Below are 19,626 nucleotides of genomic sequence, written 5' to 3'. Positions count from 1 at the left end.
ACTCCGGTTCAATTTTTCGGTTATGAAATACCAACCCAAATAATCTCAGTTTGGTTTGTTTTATTAGAGATTTCAGATTAATTGGTTTAGTTATTTTGAAATTTCTGTTTAAACCTATGGACATCTTCTGACAAGAAATAATGGACTTCTAAATAAAGTATTTATGTCAAATTGTCTAATTACCTCATTCCCATTATATTCATCTGAAAATTTGATAATTGCAAGTACAAATGTAAATCCTTGATATGACAAAAGGATTACAAGAAGAAAAAATAATAATAAAAAAGTATGAGATATAAATAGTCAAGGCATCTAAAAAATTATAAACAAATACACATGACTATTTATTTCAATGGTATAAATCTTTACTTTCAGATCAAATTCAAAAAAAGATTAACTAAAACTTTATTATTTTTAGCCAAATAAAAAAAATTAGCCTAAGTAATGTAGTTCTATCCAAGTTTTATTATAAATTGTATTCAAAAATAATTATCCAAAAAAGTAACATACTTAATAAGGTAAAAATATATTTTATTTTTTTAAAAAATGCCACATATACAGAAAAATCTATATGCCAGGCGAGTGCACCCACATTCTTTGCCACATGAGCGTCCAAGGGAATAATGGCTCTCAAAAGGCCAAGTTGATAAGGTTAATTAAGACCACGAATAGTTTAAGGCACTAACTAATAATCCGTGTCAAGTTTAGGGGGTTTTAAGGTATTTTGGCCATTAAATATTATTATTGCTACATATTCATTGTTATATGACAGAACTAGAAAGGAAAGGCATGCCGCGATGCCAAATTTGCCAATAGACAACACAGTGCAGCGCAAGGTTATGAAGTTTAAAGCCACAACCATAGCAAATGTTCCTTAACGTTGAGCGTAGGATCTTTATTGAACTACTTGATCTGAACCTTCTTGGATAGTAATCCAAATCCTAAACTACTACAGTCTCTCCCTCCCTCCCCCCTACAGACACCTTTTCACAGAAAAAAAAGGAAAAGAAAATCATCTCTTCCTTTTGTTCTTATTTAAGCCCTAGAAAGAAACCCATTTGTCTTCAACTATTGCTGGGTTTGCATCGTTTCCTCCAGGACACGGGTAAACTAATTCTATATAGTATTTGTTTTTGCAATTTCTATAATATTTGTGTTTTGTCTAAGCAAAAATTTCAGTCTTTGAACGCTAAAACGAACATAAAATTGGGGCCTGCAATTTCTATTTGTTCCTCCTCCTTTGTGTTTGTCGAAGCAAATTTTCAGCCTTTAAACTCTTAACCAATATAAATTCTGTAAAAATAAATATAAAAATCCAATCTTTGGAACTTTTTTCTATTTTGGTAAATATTTTGAACTTGGGATGATCCTGCTCTGCTATAATATGTTTTTGGATTACTACTTTTTTTAAAACTATTATTTCATTCGTTATGCCATTGAAGGTGAGCCTTGGAACAACGTTATTGTCTTTGTGTGACCTATAAGTTACAGGTTCGAGCCGTGTAATTAACCACTCGTGCTTGTATCAGGATAGACTGCTTACATCATATGCGGTCCTTCCCAGACCCTACATAAACACGGGATGTTTCGTGCACCGGGCTGCATTGCCTGGCCGTTATGGCATAGACTTACAATTTTTGACTAATCTGTAATGTTTCTGCAAAATTTATTTACTAGTGTTTAATTAAGGTACTGGCATGTAGTTGTTTGGTGCCGTTTTCCCCTTAATTTGCTCATATGATTGATTGATTGCTTCTGAAGTTAATTTTGGATCATAAATCTCTAACTGAATTGTGAATATCTTATCAGCTAATATTATCATCATTCGAGTTTGATAATTGTCTTCAGCTAATATCATCATGAGGACAAGTAGTTTGGGTTCTTGGAATTAGGTGGGAAGATTTCCAAGAAATTGATAAAGTTTTGATTTTGACGGGTGAATTTGATTGATTCTTAAATCTTGATGCTGCCATGAGTGTTTTATTTATTCTTTGCTTAGTTGCTTTGTTTTGTGGGATTTGTTTGTTGAAGCGCAAAATGTAGCTATACACTTTTGTTTTCAATTGTCCCTCTGCATTTATTCTTTTCTATATTTTTGTTTGTTTTTGTTTTGTTGCAGCTGTGAACTTTATGAGAAGAAGTGAAATCCTGTTAACAGGTTCTCCAGCGTATCCTTCTCCTTAATTTTATCCCTTTCTAGTGAACCTTATATCTCTTTAATGTAAGACTGGCAAAACTTGTATCAATCAATATAAATAAAATTTTTATGATTAAATGTATGTATCTATCGATCTGCAGCTAGATGGGTGAAGTTCTTCCTCTGTGTGCCTCTCCTCGTGGCTTATTCCTCTGCACTTGGACGGTTTCCTATCAGAAATGCTGGCAGAGCTTGAAGACTGTGGTTTCATTTGTTAAGAAGTTTAGGTGGGCATGGCCAGCTTCATTGGGTGGTCCACCGGATGGTGGTAGTAAGTCTCTTTACCTAAAGATTGATATTATAAGGTTCAACCTAGCGGTTTATCACATACGAACAGATAGATACAAGTCTTATAGATCTGTATAAGACTTGAGGTCAGAGACCATACAGGGATGTAGTCACAGCATGATTTGCAGGAATTATGTGAATGTTGATTATATGTTGGTAAAAGAACTTGGGAATGCAAAGGATATGTCATTGAGGTTCCAAATTCCAGTTTGCGCGACATCGTTGACTTTTGCAATATTCCCAACCATGTAGGATGTTTTTCCAGGTCCCCAAAGTTAATGGTTGAAGCAACACTTGTGGACATGGTGTTTGGCCTGCAATAATTTTTTGTTAAGAATGGTAGCCTAAAAAAGCAGTAGGATTTTTAAATATTATCCAACTAGGCTGGCATGTAAAGCTTGTTTTTTTCCGTTTACCATAAGCTTCTTGGAGGCCAAGGCCACCAACATTCTTATGCTTCGTGATAATGTCGGAATTTAAGAGGTGGAGCTTTTTCCTCTTTGTATCAGTAGAACCCCAGAGGAAGTTATTTTGGGTTCTATTAATAATCTTGGTTATGTTCTTTCAGAGATGTAATCCATAACGTGAGTGGGAATACTGCTAAGTGATTCAGTTACTGTTACTCTGGATTTGGGTTCATTACATTTTTCCTTTTGGGAGAGTACTGTAACACAGGTTTTACATATCTATTCCTGTCTCACTTATGAAGAGTTACTTCAACGTTTCTTACCTTTCTGCAATTTGACATGTTACAGTTGTGAAGATATTTACTAAACTTCTTGGTTAACCATACTCACGAAAAAAAGATGAGTAGCTTTATATGGTGCTTTCTTGCTTGAGCGTCAGATCAATGCCACAATTACTTTACTGATACTCTTTGGAGACGAGATACTGCTTCTTTTTAGACTTTGAAGTGGTGATTTTTGTGAAAAGTTGCCCGCTCCAAATTTCCAATTGTGCTTGTTCATAGTCTCTTGTGCTCGATTTTGTGTTTTCGTAACTTTCTTTATGACGTAAATAGATTTTTCTCGTGTTTTTCAGGGCCTCTCGTAATGGGCGTTGAGATGTTGTGGTGGTCTTTGGGCATCCTTCCCTACGGTTGCATGGTCACTGCCGTTCTGAATTTTGTTCGTTATCCGATATCTTTCATCGTACTAATTATGTTAGTTGGGAGCTATATTTTTAATTTGGCTGTGCTATACTCTATTGTTTATTGGCATCAGCACATGCCTTTCCAGTTAATTGGTGCCAAGGCGAAATTTATGTTTGAGGTCATTCCTATGATAACTGCAGCAGCCTTGCATCACCTTTTGGAGTTCAATTATGGGTATCTCGCTCTACTGCTATGCTGCACCACATATTTTTACACCTTTGCCCACTTCTTGCACTTAGCATATGATATTAGGGGAATAGACGTATTGCTGGGAATAGTCATGCAGGTTCTTGCTTACATGCTGAACGTAGAATTGTTAGTTAGAGCTTTGGCTTTGAGTTTCTGTTTTGTTTTATGTTTCTATAGATACATGACGTATTGTGCTCCTGAACTACCTGTTCATCGTAAAAAGGAGTTGGAGCAGCTACCTTGTTGATCTGAATGTGTCCGTAGAGGACTAATTTCGTGTACTGTTTAATTTATGATATCTCATAAGTTATGAGGAGCTATTTTTGTCTTTTTTGTCATGTAATCTATCAGGGCTTCTTTGTCATGTAATCTATCGGGGCTTCTTTCACCTTCTTTAGTCGAGGGTCTATCGGAAACAATCTCTTTGCCCTTCCAGGGTAGGGGTAAGGCCGCGTACAATACCATCACTTTTGCGACGTTCTTTGCATATGTTGATAAACAAAAAATAAATAAAAAAATCACAATATAGATAACGCAAATAGATCTCATAATTCATTTAAAACTTTTTTAAGAACAATTAGTAGCCTAATATAATCTTATGTTAAAGGATTTGCAACACATTATATGCATAGCTCACAGCCATTGCTTGACATGATGACAAATTGACAATCGCAGAGTTTCCACCTAACATGAGGAATTGATTAACTAAAAAAGAATAAACTGTAATATAGCTCATAGAATGGTATTATTGACGAGTCCGAAACCAAAGTAATACATAATTCTTTTTTTTTTTTTTGTTTCTCACTGGGTGTTCGGTATCCGTATTGGAGCCCGACTATATTCGAATTTACGCCGGATAGTACCCCATTCGTGGGAAAGCGCTATTTACTAAAGATTTTACCATACCCAGGGCTCGAACCCGAAACTTCTGATTAAGGAGGAGCAGCCGAATGTGCTGCACCACATCCTTTGGTGGTATACATAATTCTAACTTTTAAGAATCAAAAAGTTGTGGAAAAAATGAAAGAAACAGTGTTACATATAGCGCCTTTTTTGTTTGTTTGTTTAAAGCTAAGTGTTGATAGTTATAGCGGTTATATCTACACATATATAGAGAGAGATCTAGAGAGAGAGAGAGTTAGACTATATATACAGTCTAATAGCAGAAATTCAACTGTAGCCCTACTATATCAACTTTCCTGCAAAAACTAGTAGGACGTAATAATAATGCTACTAAAACCTTAAAATCAATATTACATACCTTTAATATTGCCAAGAGAGCAATATCTCTCACGCTGGCCTGCAAAACATATTAAATTTACATTTCTTGCCGAAAAGATCACAAGTAATTTGTTCTTATAATTTCACTATCAAAAAAATGTGTATATGCGGCGGTTATATTTGCCTTTAGTGGCGGTTTCAAACCGCTGCAATACACAAGACTGGCGGCTTACAAAAACGCCGTAATCTCTTCCGCCAAAACAGTATTTGTGGCGGTTCCCAAAACCCGCCGTAATCCAATCGTATAACCGCTGTAATAACTAGTTCTTCATGTGGCGTTTCCAATTGCTTAATTGCGACGGGTGTAAACCGCCGTAATCGAACCCAATTATGTATTTGATTTGCTTTTAAACTGGCTATTCTAAACCACCACTATCGTCTTCTCCTGCCCGAAATTTTGCGTTTCTTTACTGCCAATATATAAATATATTTATTCATTCACTTTAACAATTGACATCCCACTTTTATATTTTATTTAAAACACCGAATGCATCAAAACTTCTATAATGCCTTTAATAATTACAACACAATTATAAAAGATTAAATAAGAAAAATATCCATTACACAAAAACATAAAGTACTCTAAAATTACACTATCAAAAGTATTAAACTTCTAAAGAGTTATTCACTACAACAAGATCCAAAATTCGCAGTTGATGCTAACGACGGTTACTAAGTGGTAGTGCGTTATTGTTTCTTTCATTTGAGGATGTTCCTATCCCAATCGGTTATGGAGCGCCATTTCCTAAGTCTCGCGCTTGAAAAAAAGTTGAGATAAAAACATGGTGACAAATATTACCTCAATAATTCTTAATTTTGAAATATGATACCAGTAAAAAGAACAAAACAAAAAGGGATATGGTATAAAGAATATTAAGAACTATAAGTTTCCTTATAAATGCTTGGTTGAGCACATAATTCATCACCACAGTAGACTTTAACAAAAAAATTCATCACCACAGTAGACTTTATCAAAAAACAATTCATCACCACAGTGCATTCGTTTCTGTCGTTGGCTGGAGTTAATTGAAAAGATGATTCTCAACATTTGACACAGGATATATAAATAAAATAATAACAGCTAAATTTTGGAAAGAATAAACATGAGGGCAACGGTAAGAATAGCAATGGCAAATTGACAATAGAGTATATGAGCCTTAAATTAGCTATGTTACTTCACAAAGAGATGTAAGAGGTGTGAAACGCTTAATTTGCACAAAAATCTGCAGTATCTATATAATTTATTTATTCAAAACGGAAGTAACGAGAATTATGAGTCATATTATAGTATGTCATAGGATTTTGAAGGAGCAGAAGGAGATACCATAGACATTGAGGTGAGATGAGTGATATTTTGTGAGAAAGATTTACATTCCAATGCTTTCTCTACAGCACATAGAACTGTGCCTTGGTGCTGTAATCTTCTATCGAGCAACATTATCTGTAGAGACGCATTTTCAATTAACATAGACATTAATAATCTGTTGATCCTACTAGAATTAACAGTTGTATAGTCTATGTTTCCTTACCTCTTGCCTCAAAGAACTCCGGACTTCAGCCTTAGGTGATTGTTTCTTCTTGCTCTCAATACAGTCTTTCGTGTGAACCATATCCTTGAGAAAAGAAACAATATATCCTAAGATGTTTCAGGTATACAAAAAAAACATGCACTAAACAGATAGTCCAAATATATTTTGAGTCTAAAACTAAATCACATTCAAGTAAGAAAAGGAAACCCTTCACTTCTTCCAAAGAGAATTTAGAATGATCTAAATGCAAAATAATACAAAAATAGCATGCCCAAGCACTAAGCAGGTAGTTAAAATGGAAATTTGAGTATGAAACAAGATCACTTCTAAGAAAATTCATAGTATTGAACCAGCTACTCAGGTACAAAGCAAACAACAGATACCTTCAAACTTGAGATGAACAGTGTGTCATGTAAATTGTTGGATCTACTAGAAATCTGATCGACCATGGAACCAATAGTTGTGTATAATGACAGATAAACTTGCAGCATTTCCAAATGTTAAAAAACTACCTCCTAATAATAAAACAAGATTCTGAACAAGGAGAACAAGTAACAAAACCTTCATGAGAATCTACTTCAAATATTGAGTAGATAACATTTTTTTCTGAAAAGGCTAGCACAAGTTCAATTCAAATGTAAGTTTTGTCTGTGGTAACTGCACAACTGCATGGCTCAAAGACATAGCATGTACTTTCCACCATTTAAGAATTCGATCATTCGACCAATACAATCACACAGTTCTATTAATGGATATAACAATAGACGACCAAAAATGAAACGATTCCTTAGAGCAGCAGATACATACAATCGTTGAAGAAAAAAAACAAGCAAAGCATAGTTCAATCAACTATGTTGACAGAGCAAACGCGAACTAACAATGAAACCCTATATCCACATGAATACATACAATTGTTGAAGAAAAAAAGCAAGCTAAGCACAGATTCACCAACTATATTGACAGAGCAGAAGCGAACCAACAATGAAAACCTAGATCCACATAAATAAGTAATCAAAACATAGAGAAATAGAGAGGACCTGACTGAACCTTAATTTAGATGGGAGGACATCATCAAAAAACTCCTCGCAACTTCATCGGAGACCAAAAGCTTCATAGTTTCTTCCCAATCAACGCCGCCATATCCTTGGCGAGAAGAGGGGAAGGAAAGAGAATATGAGAGGAGAGAAGAGGGAGTGGACGGCGATTTGGTGTACATGATGCCGATTTGGTCTTGGTTGGTGGGCTGGAGAGGGTTTGATAAAATTGGGGTTGGGAGAGTGAGAGGAGGGAGTTCTAATTGGAAGAGTGAGATCTTGGATTTTAATATGTTGAAATCTAAAATTAATATAGTGGCACCGCCATTTTTACAAATGCAAATATGGCAGTTAATTCTCAAATAGCCACAATATATCGCGTATTGGGGTAATGTCACCGAATTTTTGTAGTGATTAATTATTATACTAACTTTCACAAACTGTAATACTCATATAAAAACTTAAATATATGGAGTAATTCTTCTAGTTTTTCCCTAATTAGTTTAGCAAAATTTGTGTTTTTTTTCCTTCTTTCAGTTCTTCGAAACAAAATGTACCGAGAGCTTCTAATTTCTAAAGCTTCTATAGAAATAATGCTTTTTTTAATGAGATTATGCTTATATTTTTTTTTAAAACTACTGTTAATTATAATTCAAAGCACAACATTAGATTATTATGAGACTAAATACTTTTCAAATGATAATGCAACATGCGTGAGTGGCAAAATTAAGGGATAAAAAAATGCTAAAAACAATTAGACAAGAACAACAAAACCCATTAACAACAACTTCCAAGGTCTTCTCCTTTACTTGAACACCAAAACTTTAAAAGAAAATCCATAGTTCCAAACTCAGAAAAAATAAAAACTACAGTAACAATGCTGAAAACTAAATGACTAGAAGCGAGAGGAATTAAGAACAACAATGGAACTCTCTGGAGAAAACTCCCCTAAGCTTCATGTTCGGAAGAAGTCACAGCAGAAGCGGCGGCGGCGGCGGCGGTATCGGCGGCGGCGGTGCTAGCAGCGGCAGCAGCTTGGTTAGCAGCAACCCGTTTGGCCTGATTCCTACAATATTCATAAAAAATGATTTTAACCCTAACCCTAACCATATATTGCAAAAGAAATGAAAATATTTGAACTAAAATTAAAACCTGTCAGCAGTAGTCCAAACAGTATAGCTCTCCAAAATAGCTCTTAAAATCATCAGAACAACACAAATACCCACAGTCAAATAAGTCTCGAAGCTATGTTTCCCATATTCTTTGATAGAAAAGTTAACCAGAATGGCACAAAGTGGGTAAAAAGCACCAAAATCAGTAGCCACTGGTCTTAGTAAGATTATGGCGAAAAAACTACAAATCGGGGCTGCTAGAAGAAGCCAGTAAAGATAAGGGCCAACGGAATCACCTTTTCGACCATCTAATGCATAAGCCACGAAAATACTCATGAGTGGACCAACTGGGTTGCAAAGTTTTGCAAACCTCTGTTGAATAGCAGGTCCATCCAAGAAATTGACCCTCAAAAAATCATAGAGTGGTGCCACCCAAAATAGAAAACCTAACATGATAATACCAATGGTTTTGGAGATCCATTGGTATTCATGTTTTACCACAACGCCATCAATGAGAAAGAGTATCGTACAGACGAAATAGGAAAGCAAGAAAAATGTGATCAAGAAAAATCTTTCCATGGTTATCATAGCTGGAGAAGAAGAGGAGAAAAAGTTGGTTTAGAGAAGCTAAGGGAGAAAATGAGAAAGATTTCGGAAGAAAATGAGAAAAAAGAAGGGAGAAAGTTGGTTCAGAAAAAAGGGATAAAATGAGAAAGATTTCGGAAGAGGAGCAAAAGTTGGTGTGAACTGTGGAGTGGAGAAGCTGGTTCTGAAAAATGGATAGAATGAGAGCAATAACAAGATTTCGGGATGGATTCACTTCCATTATCTATATATATATATATATATAGCATAGCAGGCGTTCCTATTTGGACGTACAAAGACTTTGCTTTTTATTATTCTTTGTTTATAAATTAGATCGATTTTTAAAAAATGAGTTTTCTTATACTTTCAGTCATAAAATATACTCCATCCATCCTAAAATACTTTTCATTTTTCACTTCTCAATATTTAAACTACATAAATTTTGATCAATATTTTAACTTGTATTTTTTTACCATACAAATATAAGAAGAAATGTAAATTATAATAGTACTTCTCATATAGTTTTAGAATATTTAAATTTTATTTTTATTTTTAAAACATTAATATAATCTAATAACTTTAAGAATTAATCAAATTTATTCTTGAAAAATGAAATGTGACAAATATTTTACATAGGTGATAGGATGGATGGGATAATTTAATTATTTGTATTCAACTAGAAATTGCTCTCCTTCAAAATGAACAAAAAGAAAAAATAAGGTGTAGTCGCTGCAAAAATATATAAATTTTATACATTATTTGTATGTTATATACCAAAATTATACAAGATTTATACATTTTTTTTATTACAAATATAAATAATTTTTTGTACGGACTAAAAATAATAATAATACCCAACAAAAAATATTATATTATGTTTTACTAAAGATTGGGATAAAGAATCTCATCATTACCTTTTATTTAATGCGAAGCCGATATGACTGCTACTTTTGTTGTCATAGCAAAAAATTGGGGTTTCCTAAAGATTTTAGTTTTTCGGGGGGAAGCGCCTTATTACTTACTCGATCCTTCTCTATTTTTCATTATTATCTTGTTTGATTATACTCTATTGGATTATTTTCAATATTTTTACAACAATAACAGCCATGCAGGCATTGTTAGAAAAAAGACATTAGTAGGGAAGTTAGTTCATAAATAGTTCATACATATGCATTGCAAACTACCTACTTCATCAATTTATTATTTAGACAACAATTAATTCATTCTTTGATTGTTAAATATTTTCTCTTTCATTACATTTTATCTGCTGTACTAGATTTATTAACTACTCCAATCTCTCCGTTCATTTTTCCTTGTCCACTATGGACTTCGCACACCCTTAATTAATGTATATTTTTATTGAATTGGAGAAAATAATTAATTAATATTGTGGGTATAACAAGAAAAAAAAAGTTATTTTTTCTTGATATGCTAAAAGTGACAAGTAAAAATAAAAATCTATTTTTACAATACTGAACAAGTAAAAGTGAACGGAGGGACAAACCACTGTTTTAAAAGGCGCTTTTTGGGCGAGCCCTGGGGCGGCGCGCACCAAAAATGCCCCGGGGCGATGGTGTGGGGTGAAAGTCTCAAAAGGCGTACGCTCAGCAATTCAGGGCGTACGCCCGAACGTTCGGGGCGTATTTTTTTAGTGAGTCGTAAGCTTTAAAGATTTTTTCAAATTAAAACAAAATTTGTTGAATAAATCCTTCATATAATACCCAAATTCTCAAAATTTTGCTTGGTAATTACTCAAAAGTTTTAAAAAGGAACTGAAATGTATTAAATTTATAAGTTAAGATCTTTTTTATTGATTGAACCCCCAATTCATGGTCTTTTTCAATTCTTTATCTTGTCCCTGCCTTGGTGATAAATTTACGTATATTAGTGTTTTGACTGTTTGTAGGAGAAACAAGAGTCAAATATATGATTAACAAAAAAGAAAAAATATATATATACTAGAGTTAAGTTAGCTCATAAAATATGTATATTCATCATATGCATATAACTACCTATATCATCAATTTATTAAGAAACTTTAGTCGAATAATTAATTGTTTGATTGCTAAATATTTTCTCTTTCAATACGTTTTAAGAACTTTCCAACAGGTTTACCTGCTTTTCTAGAAACCTGTAACTGGATTTATTACTTAATTAGCTTTATTAACTATAGAAAGTTGTTGACCAAAATCTTGATATTCCTAACATTGATAACATACACGTGCCTTAGGGTTAAATTTTTTACTACAAACAGGAGATCTCTTAGGGTTAAAATTTGGGGTATTACCGCGCCTAACACGCGCAAAAAACTATTTATATTCAGTAGACGAAAAAATATATAAAATTTGTATAATATTTGTGTATAACATACAAAATGTATATATATACAAAAACAAATATATTTTTTACTATTATTTCGAGAGCGACTATACAATATCATTTTCCCTTTAAAAAATTGTGAAATTACGTTGGTATCTTCACTACAATATCCTTAAATCTTCCGAATTTTTGTACATTATCTCTTTTCTTTAAAATTATCTTCCTCCCAATAACTATTGTATTTTTATTAAAACTCTTGTACTTTACTATTTTCCATAAAGAAATTCTTTAAATTAAGGTATTATCAAAATTAATAATTGTGTAGGGATATTATTCGAAATTGAGTTTGTATATGTTTATTAAACTCAAAACTTTCTTTGTGATAAAAGATGAGCTAATTACTTAAATAGTCATCTAATAAGATATAAAAACAAAACAATAAAAATACTGTTGTATTTTTTGTAACAATATAATCAGTAATATGATACCCATTATTCTAGAAAATAACTCTAGCGTGAAACTACCTAATTATGCTTTATTTGATAGTATTGTACATTTTTAGTCGGTGTTTGGACATAAGAATTGTAAAATTCCAAAAAAGTGAAAAATAAATTCACGTGAAAATGATATTTAAAATTAGAGTTGTGTTTGGATATGAATTAATTTTGGGTTATTTTTTATGTTTTGTGAGTATTTTGAATAAAACATTTGAAAAATAGCTTTTTACAAATTTTCAAATTTTCGAAAAATTTCAAAATTCATCTTTAAATGAAAATTAGAATATTATAGCTAAATACTGATTTAGAAAATAAAAAGTGAAAAACTTTCAAAAAAATAATAATTCATGGCCAAACGGGACCCGTTTGGCCATGTATTTCGCCAAAATAAATTTATTTTGACAAACACGTGTTTGGCCACAGATTTTGGAAAAATTCCAAATCCCAAATCACAAAACCAGCTCAATAGCTGGCTTAGCCAAAATATTTACAAACACTAATAATATACATATTTTTCCAAAATAAATTTGAGAAATATATTTAAAAACGGATATCCAAACACATTTTCATTTTCAAACGAAACTTCACCCAAATTAAATTTTTTAAAATAAATTTAAAAATTTACGCTAGCTTAGACTTTATAAATCTTGCTTGCATTTTATCTTTATAATAGTTGACAAAACAAATATTTTGATAAAAGATACTAAAACAATGATGCATTAAAAGAGCAGTCAAATCGGATGCATTAAATGAAAGACAATGATGAGAATCTTCTGTAAAGGTTGTAACTATCCTCGTTTCTCAGTCCTCTGATTACCTTTTTATAAAGTTAGGCACACAAAAACGTGGAAATGCTTGTATATTCTAGCTGAATAACAACGTAAATTTAACTTGTATATTTCATGATTCAAAGGATAATAAATTATAAGTCATTAATCACTTAAAAATATTGTGGATATTACAACTATAAATCATTACTATTTTTCATAGGTAAGCATGTTGATTTTTTTCGAAATATTTTTCACCTTTTTCGAAATCAGTATTTGATCATAAAATTTTTAATTTTAACAAAACTTTAAAAAAATTATTTTTCAAAATTCACTCAGATCATTCACAAAACTTCAAAACAACCCAAAATTATATTCATGTTCAACCACAACTCTAATTTTTAATTATCGTTTCACTTTAAAAAAATTTAGACTTTTTTTTTTGGAATTTTATAATTCTTATTTCTAAACGCCCATAAAGTAATACTAATACCAAAAAAAAAATCAGGATAAAGGAAGTAGTATTCAATTTTCATATTAAAATACTTTGGTTAATCAACATTTTTGTAAACAAAAACTCCTTTGTGTTTAAGAAAGTTGTGCACCAAATTGTAGTGGAAAAAAAAACGTTGTAGGACCCAGGCTGGAATTAACATGAATTGATTTTAGCAACAGAAAATAGCCTGGTGCAAATGCAAAAAAAGCTGAAAGATGGACAGCCTCTGTTTGTTTTCTTTTTGTCCTTTTGTGTGCATTTCTGTTTAGGCGCGTGGCACAATGGGTATAGTATACAAAACGTACGGATAGCTGAGTGCATTAAATGCTTTAATCTTAACAAGCAAAAGATTTTGATTGGGTGGAACAAAAAATATATACTTTGCTTTTGATCAATTATTTTTATTAACGAAAAACAGTAGAATTTATTCAGGTTAAAAAGTTATTAAATGTATAAAAATATTAAATTTAAAATCCAAATTTCCTTTAGATGAGGTTGTCTTCTAAAATTAAAAAATAAAAAGTTTAAATCCGAACCTCTACTCTATATTCAATTTATGGTTGAAACAACTTGACCAACTATAAAGAAATTTACTATATATGTTAGCACTCGTGAATTGTATTGGATAATACTACTTAGGGGTGTTCAAGTCTGAACCGGAAAATCGCAACAAACCTCAAAAGTCAAACTAAACTAATTAAAAAATTTGAATATGTTTGATTTGATTTGTTTGGTATTGAGTAATAAAACCTAAACAAAACCGACATATAAATATATAACTTTTAATATACTTTTAAGATTTTTTATAGAATTTTCTTTTAAAATGTCTAGAAATATTTTGAATCCTCTTGTGGGATGTAATATTTATCTGAAATGCATTCATTTCTATTTACTTTAAGTAATGATTGTATCACTTTCTTATCAAGTGATATTAAAATGGGTCAGTTATCTCTTTGTTCTTTCATATTCATATGTCAATATTTCTTATATCTTTTTCGAATTTGAAATAGTATTTCAATAATTTAAAATTAAATAGAATATATTATTATTTAGGTATCATATTGATTTTTATGTTTAAGTACTAAATTTGGTTAACATTGAAAGCGTACATCAACAAAAACTTATTGTTAGACGCCTAAGAAAATAACTATCATGTGTTACTAAAATTCTCTTCCATAAGAACATTTTAAAACATCATATATTTGTCAATTTTTTTCATTTTTTACTAAACATGTATTCGGTTATCAAAACTTTATCTATAAATTTAACAAAATAAATATTAAAAAAATATTTACGTAACAAAAAAACTCAAAAAATTCAAAAAATCCGATAAAACCAAATTAATTCAAACCTATATAGTTGATTTGGTTTGGTTTTTAATAATAACCAAACAAACTCGGTCCATATACACCCCTAATTACTACTAGTATGAGAATGTAGAAAATGACAAGCTCAATGATGGGGGATAAGTATTTTATAGTGTAGTTGTTTTCTTTATTCAAGGAAGTTGTTACACGTGACCTTTGTTATTCCTAGTGAACCCCTCAATGAATATTCCAATATCCATTCTTTAAATGCATGCATTTTAACAAAAATCACGTTTTTTCTTTAGCTTTCTTTTTCTTTTCTTCCCGCAATGCTAATATAATGCAAAGGTAAAAGCTTAACATTTTAAAATCCATATATAATCAAAATAATATGGTTTGAGAAATGAACATCAAGAGTAAATAAACAATTCTGTTGAAACAAAACCAAAGAAATTATAATCTCTTTCAAGTAAAAATTTTTAGTTTGAGTTTGCATTGTAATTGGAGAATGAAATTGAAATGCGCACATCTTTTTGCAATTGGATATAGAATAAATGAATAATCCAATATATGTCAATTAATTTGTTTAAGTTGACTTTGAAATTAAATTGGTATACAATATGTAATTTAGTGGTGTATTTTATTTGCAGAATTATGCTATTGTTAATTAAAGGTTTAATTTATCAAATTGGTTGAATCTAAAATAGCAACATACTCTTTATTTACGACCCCACTATACATACCGATATATATATTCAACGTGATTCACCGACTATATTTCAACCATTCAGCTATGTACAGTCAATCCTCTCTATAACAACCTCGTTTGTTCCAGATATTTTTGGATGTTATAGCGAATTGTTGTTATATAAAACATACGTTATAACATAACATGAACTTTGGTTCCGAAAAAATATGACTTTTATAGTGATGTGTTATATAAAAATGCAGTAATATCATATTTTTGCAGATATCATAATTTTTTCCTTTGTTTTCCGTGAGAGCTATTAGAGCAAGATCTACTTTCTGAAGAAATGAATTAAAACAATAACAAAAATATTACTAGTAGAACTTTCATAATTCCTGAAGAGATGGTTTACTAATAGATAGAAAGGATAATTAAGTCATTAGGTTCAATAGAAGAAAGTATTATGGTCGATCCACCAACAACAACAACGTATGCAACAGAATTGAAGAAAACGCCATTCTAATATGTATTGGTTAATTCACATCTCAAGATCACACGCCATTCTACAATTTTTGTATCTCTTATTTATTATTATTATTATTATTATTATTATTATTTGTCTATGTTTGTTCGTTTTGATTTTATTGAAAAATGAAATGATTTCATAATGTTTGGTTGTCTTATACATGAGTATAATAGAAAAGTGACATTCTTGAGATGTCGAAAGAGTAATCAACTTATAGGTAAAGACGAGTTTCTTCCTAAACTATTTTTATATGCACCAACGTTTATTTATATGCACCAACGAGTATATAACTACCAGACAATATTATTGGGCGCCTTCATAAGTTGAATGTGGAAAACAAAACTCGAAACTGATTAACCTAATTAAATAAATATATATTTAAATTATGATTCAATTAAATATATAACTTTTCATATACAATTTATAAAAATAATTAATACAGAAATTGCACGTGTTCATAAACTAGTTATCAAGAATCAGCACTAAAAGAGACCAAATCCAATGCAAATTTAAGAAAATGCACTTAGATAGAATCACAGAAAGTCTTAGGTATCGTTTAGTACGTGGGACAAGAGATAATAATCCCGATATTAGATGCATGATTATTTTATCTCACGTTTGATTGAATTTTTAAATTAGTGATTAGCTATTCCAGAATTAATTAATTTCACAGTTGGGTATTATTCTATCCCACATTATGGGTGGGATAATAATTCGGAGATTAATTAATCCCGAAATTAATACTAAATGGCAAAGATGCCCTTCTCCTAGGCTCTTCCCCAAAGTTTTTAAAAAAATTCAAGGTTAAAATTGAAAACAAAAGTTTGTGTCAACTTATTTGGTATATACCTCGTATATCCCGCTTTTAGTCCAATAAATCATTCATCTTCCAATAAAATATATTCACTAAATAATCCCATCATTATTTAATTTTCGCATTAAATTATCTCATATGGTGTTTTGTGTAATAAGAATGTGCCATCAAAATTTAAAGGTAAATTTTACAGAGTGGTGGTCAGACCGACTATGTTGTATCCGGCGGAGTGATGGCCAGTCAAAAACTCCCATGTCCAAAAGATGAAGGTGGCAGAAATGAGGATGTTGAGATGGATGTGCGGCATACCGGGTTAGATAGAATTAGAAATGAAGCTATTCGGGACAAGGTGGGCGTGGCCCCTGTGGAGAACAAGATGCGGGAGGCGAGACTTAGATGGTCCGGGCATGTGAACAGGAGAGGCCCAAATGCACCGGTGAGGAGGTGTGAGAGGTTAGCCCCGGAGGGCCTAAGGAGAGGTAGAGGTAGGCCGAAGAAATATTCGAAAGAGGTGATTATGCAAGATATGACGTTGCTCTAGCTTACTGAGGACATGATCATGGATATGAAGTTGTGGAGGTGGAAAATTAGTAGAGGGTTAGGACAGGTAGCCGCTTGTCCTTGTTAGTAACAGTAGCTTTCGTACGTGATTTAGTGTTATTTATGTATTCTCGTATCCCTTTACTTTGATGATTACTTGTTATTGCTTTCGTGTCGGCTTTGTGATTGCAATACCTAATGTATTTAGTTTTGTATTTTTGCTTCGTTTTCTAATTGCTATGCTTGCCCTTCCTTTTACCTATCCTAAGCCGAAGGTCTTCCAGAAACAATCTTTCAGCCTTGTTAAAGGTAGAGGTAAGGTCTGCATAGACATTATCCTCCTCATACTTAACTTGTGGAATTATACAGAGTTTGTTGCATTAAATTATCTCATCATTGTAACCTGAAATAACTATCCCTTACCAAACGATCCCTTAATATTTCAAAAAATTTATTGCATTTTTTTGTACGAGGTAGGTGTCAATTAACATATAGTACTATATTCAATTATTCTTCATTGAACAAAATTACACGCTTAATCCTATTTGAAAGAGTGGCTTGGGGAAAGCCCAAAACTTCCGTATGACAGTAAAAAGAGCAGTCAAATCGGATGCGGATAATGGTGAGATTTTTTGCCCAAATCCTTTTGTAAAAGTGAAACTACCTCTTTTCTCAACCAAATCCTGGAAATGCTCTTGTTCATTTAAATTAAGCCCGTTTGGACATAATGTTTTTTAAACTTTTGTTCATTTTTTTAAAAATTTTTTCGAAATCATTATTTGGCTATAATTTTTTTTTTCAATTGAAGATGAATTTTGAAATTTTTCAAAAATTTCAAAAATTCCAATTTTTTTATTAATTTATAAATTAATAAAATAGCAAAATAATCATAAAAATATATAAAGTACATGAAATTTTTTTAAAAATTAAAAATTTAAAAAGTCACAAAAATAAAATATATAGTATTTTTTATAAATATAAATAATGCAATAATGTTAAAAATTTACTATAAGATAAAAATCAACTATAACGTGTTATCTTTCAAACGATTAATATATCATAATATTTTTAAAAATATTATACAAAATTATACGATTTACCTCTCTAAAAGTTGATAATCAATAAAGTCCATCAATATTGTAACTTGAAATATTACTACTTACGATAAACTCCATCAATTTTTATTATCTTAAATATACTAGTATCTTTATAAAGCTATTTTTAATTCATCTTTAGAATAAAAGAAAAAATGAAAAAAACAAAAACACAAAAAGAAAGAATGAGAAAAGAGAAGAAAGGAAGGAAATCATGTCGAAGGGGAATTAATTAATGAGAGAAACATTCGACAAAATGGAATAACCAACAATCTCACAATTCACTCACATTGGAGAATTTTGGGACCACACGATTTTCCCTTTTTTCTTGCTCACAAAGGCACACACCTGCATATAGACATCACACATACTCACACACAGGGGAGAGAACAAAACAACAGATGATGATTGTCTTGAGCCATTGATCCTTAGAGTGTTATACTGCACTGCCACAGTAAATTAAAATATTGCAGTCTTAAGAAGCTAATATAGTTGTAAAATATATTTTTGAGATGACTGATTTGTGCTATGAAAATTAGCATGCTATTAGGTGTTCAATTTTGGGTTCAAAGTTCAAAAGGCACCATAAATCAATTATGTTATGTAATGAGTAATTTCACAACACTAGAACCCGAAAACAATTCAAGAACGCGTTAGTATGCTTTTAGACACGCTTTTTATTAAGCAAATTATCGTGATTATGTACACGTTCGCGTGACATAATTATGATTCGCAAAATAAATCAAGGTATGCGTTCACGCGACTTTGACCAAACAATTTTAATATTAATTAAATGCTATTAATTGTGTACACGTACGTGTAACATGATTTTTAGCGCACTAAATAAATTGAGTATACGTACGCGTGACTCGTTTCAAGATAATTCAATAATCACGAATAATCGAATAATTAGAAGCGGTAAAAGGTAAAATACATATGTGAGCATGTAATTTTTACATAGGACCAGAAGGAGATCTAGAATTTAAGTTTTATGAGTTCCACTTGTAAAGTTATTAGCATTGAACCCATTGTATTTTTAAAGTTACCGGTTCATATTGCTATATATTGCAATATTATTAAATTTTTACACATAAATTTATGATGCACGCCAAAAATACTGGGTTCAGTTGAACCCGGTACCAATGCCTTACATCCGACTAGGGAAAATTTCCCCCACACAAGGTTAGACAAGTCACTTACCTCGACTTGC

General features: G+C 31.5%; 1 protein-coding gene and 1 long non-coding RNA gene across 3 annotated transcripts; one reads left to right on the top strand and one right to left on the bottom strand.

Annotated features, from left to right (window-relative positions):
* The first annotated feature begins 780 nt into the window (after positions 1 to 780).
* Positions 781 to 4,156, top strand: LOC142168666 (uncharacterized). 2 transcript variants are annotated; one of them, XR_012698501.1, is made up of 4 exons: positions 781 to 1,105; positions 2,120 to 2,158; positions 2,299 to 2,468; positions 3,527 to 4,156. It is a non-coding gene; the product is annotated as an uncharacterized LOC142168666 (long non-coding RNA). The 2 variants fall into 2 exon arrangements; XR_012698500.1 differs by having other exon boundaries at positions 2,299 to 4,156.
* A 506-nt stretch (positions 4,157 to 4,662) lies between these two features.
* On the bottom strand, positions 4,663 to 9,585 carry LOC142169121 (uncharacterized). Its single transcript, XM_075230356.1, has 4 exons — positions 8,824 to 9,585; positions 7,685 to 8,737; positions 6,638 to 6,721; positions 4,663 to 6,549 (listed from the first exon to the last, which is right to left on the bottom strand). Exons 1-2 carry the CDS (start codon positions 9,369 to 9,371, stop codon positions 8,620 to 8,622), a joined length of 666 nt encoding a protein of 221 aa, XP_075086457.1. The 5' UTR covers positions 9,372 to 9,585; the 3' UTR covers positions 4,663 to 6,549; positions 6,638 to 6,721; positions 7,685 to 8,619.
* Positions 9,586 to 19,626: the final 10,041 nt, after the last annotated feature.

The sequence above is a fragment of the Nicotiana tabacum genome, chromosome 14 (genome assembly GCF_000715075.1).
Source record: "Nicotiana tabacum cultivar K326 chromosome 14, ASM71507v2, whole genome shotgun sequence".
Lineage (NCBI taxonomy): Eukaryota > Viridiplantae > Streptophyta > Magnoliopsida > Solanales > Solanaceae > Nicotiana > Nicotiana tabacum.
This window is presented reverse-complemented; position numbering and strand designations above follow the sequence as displayed.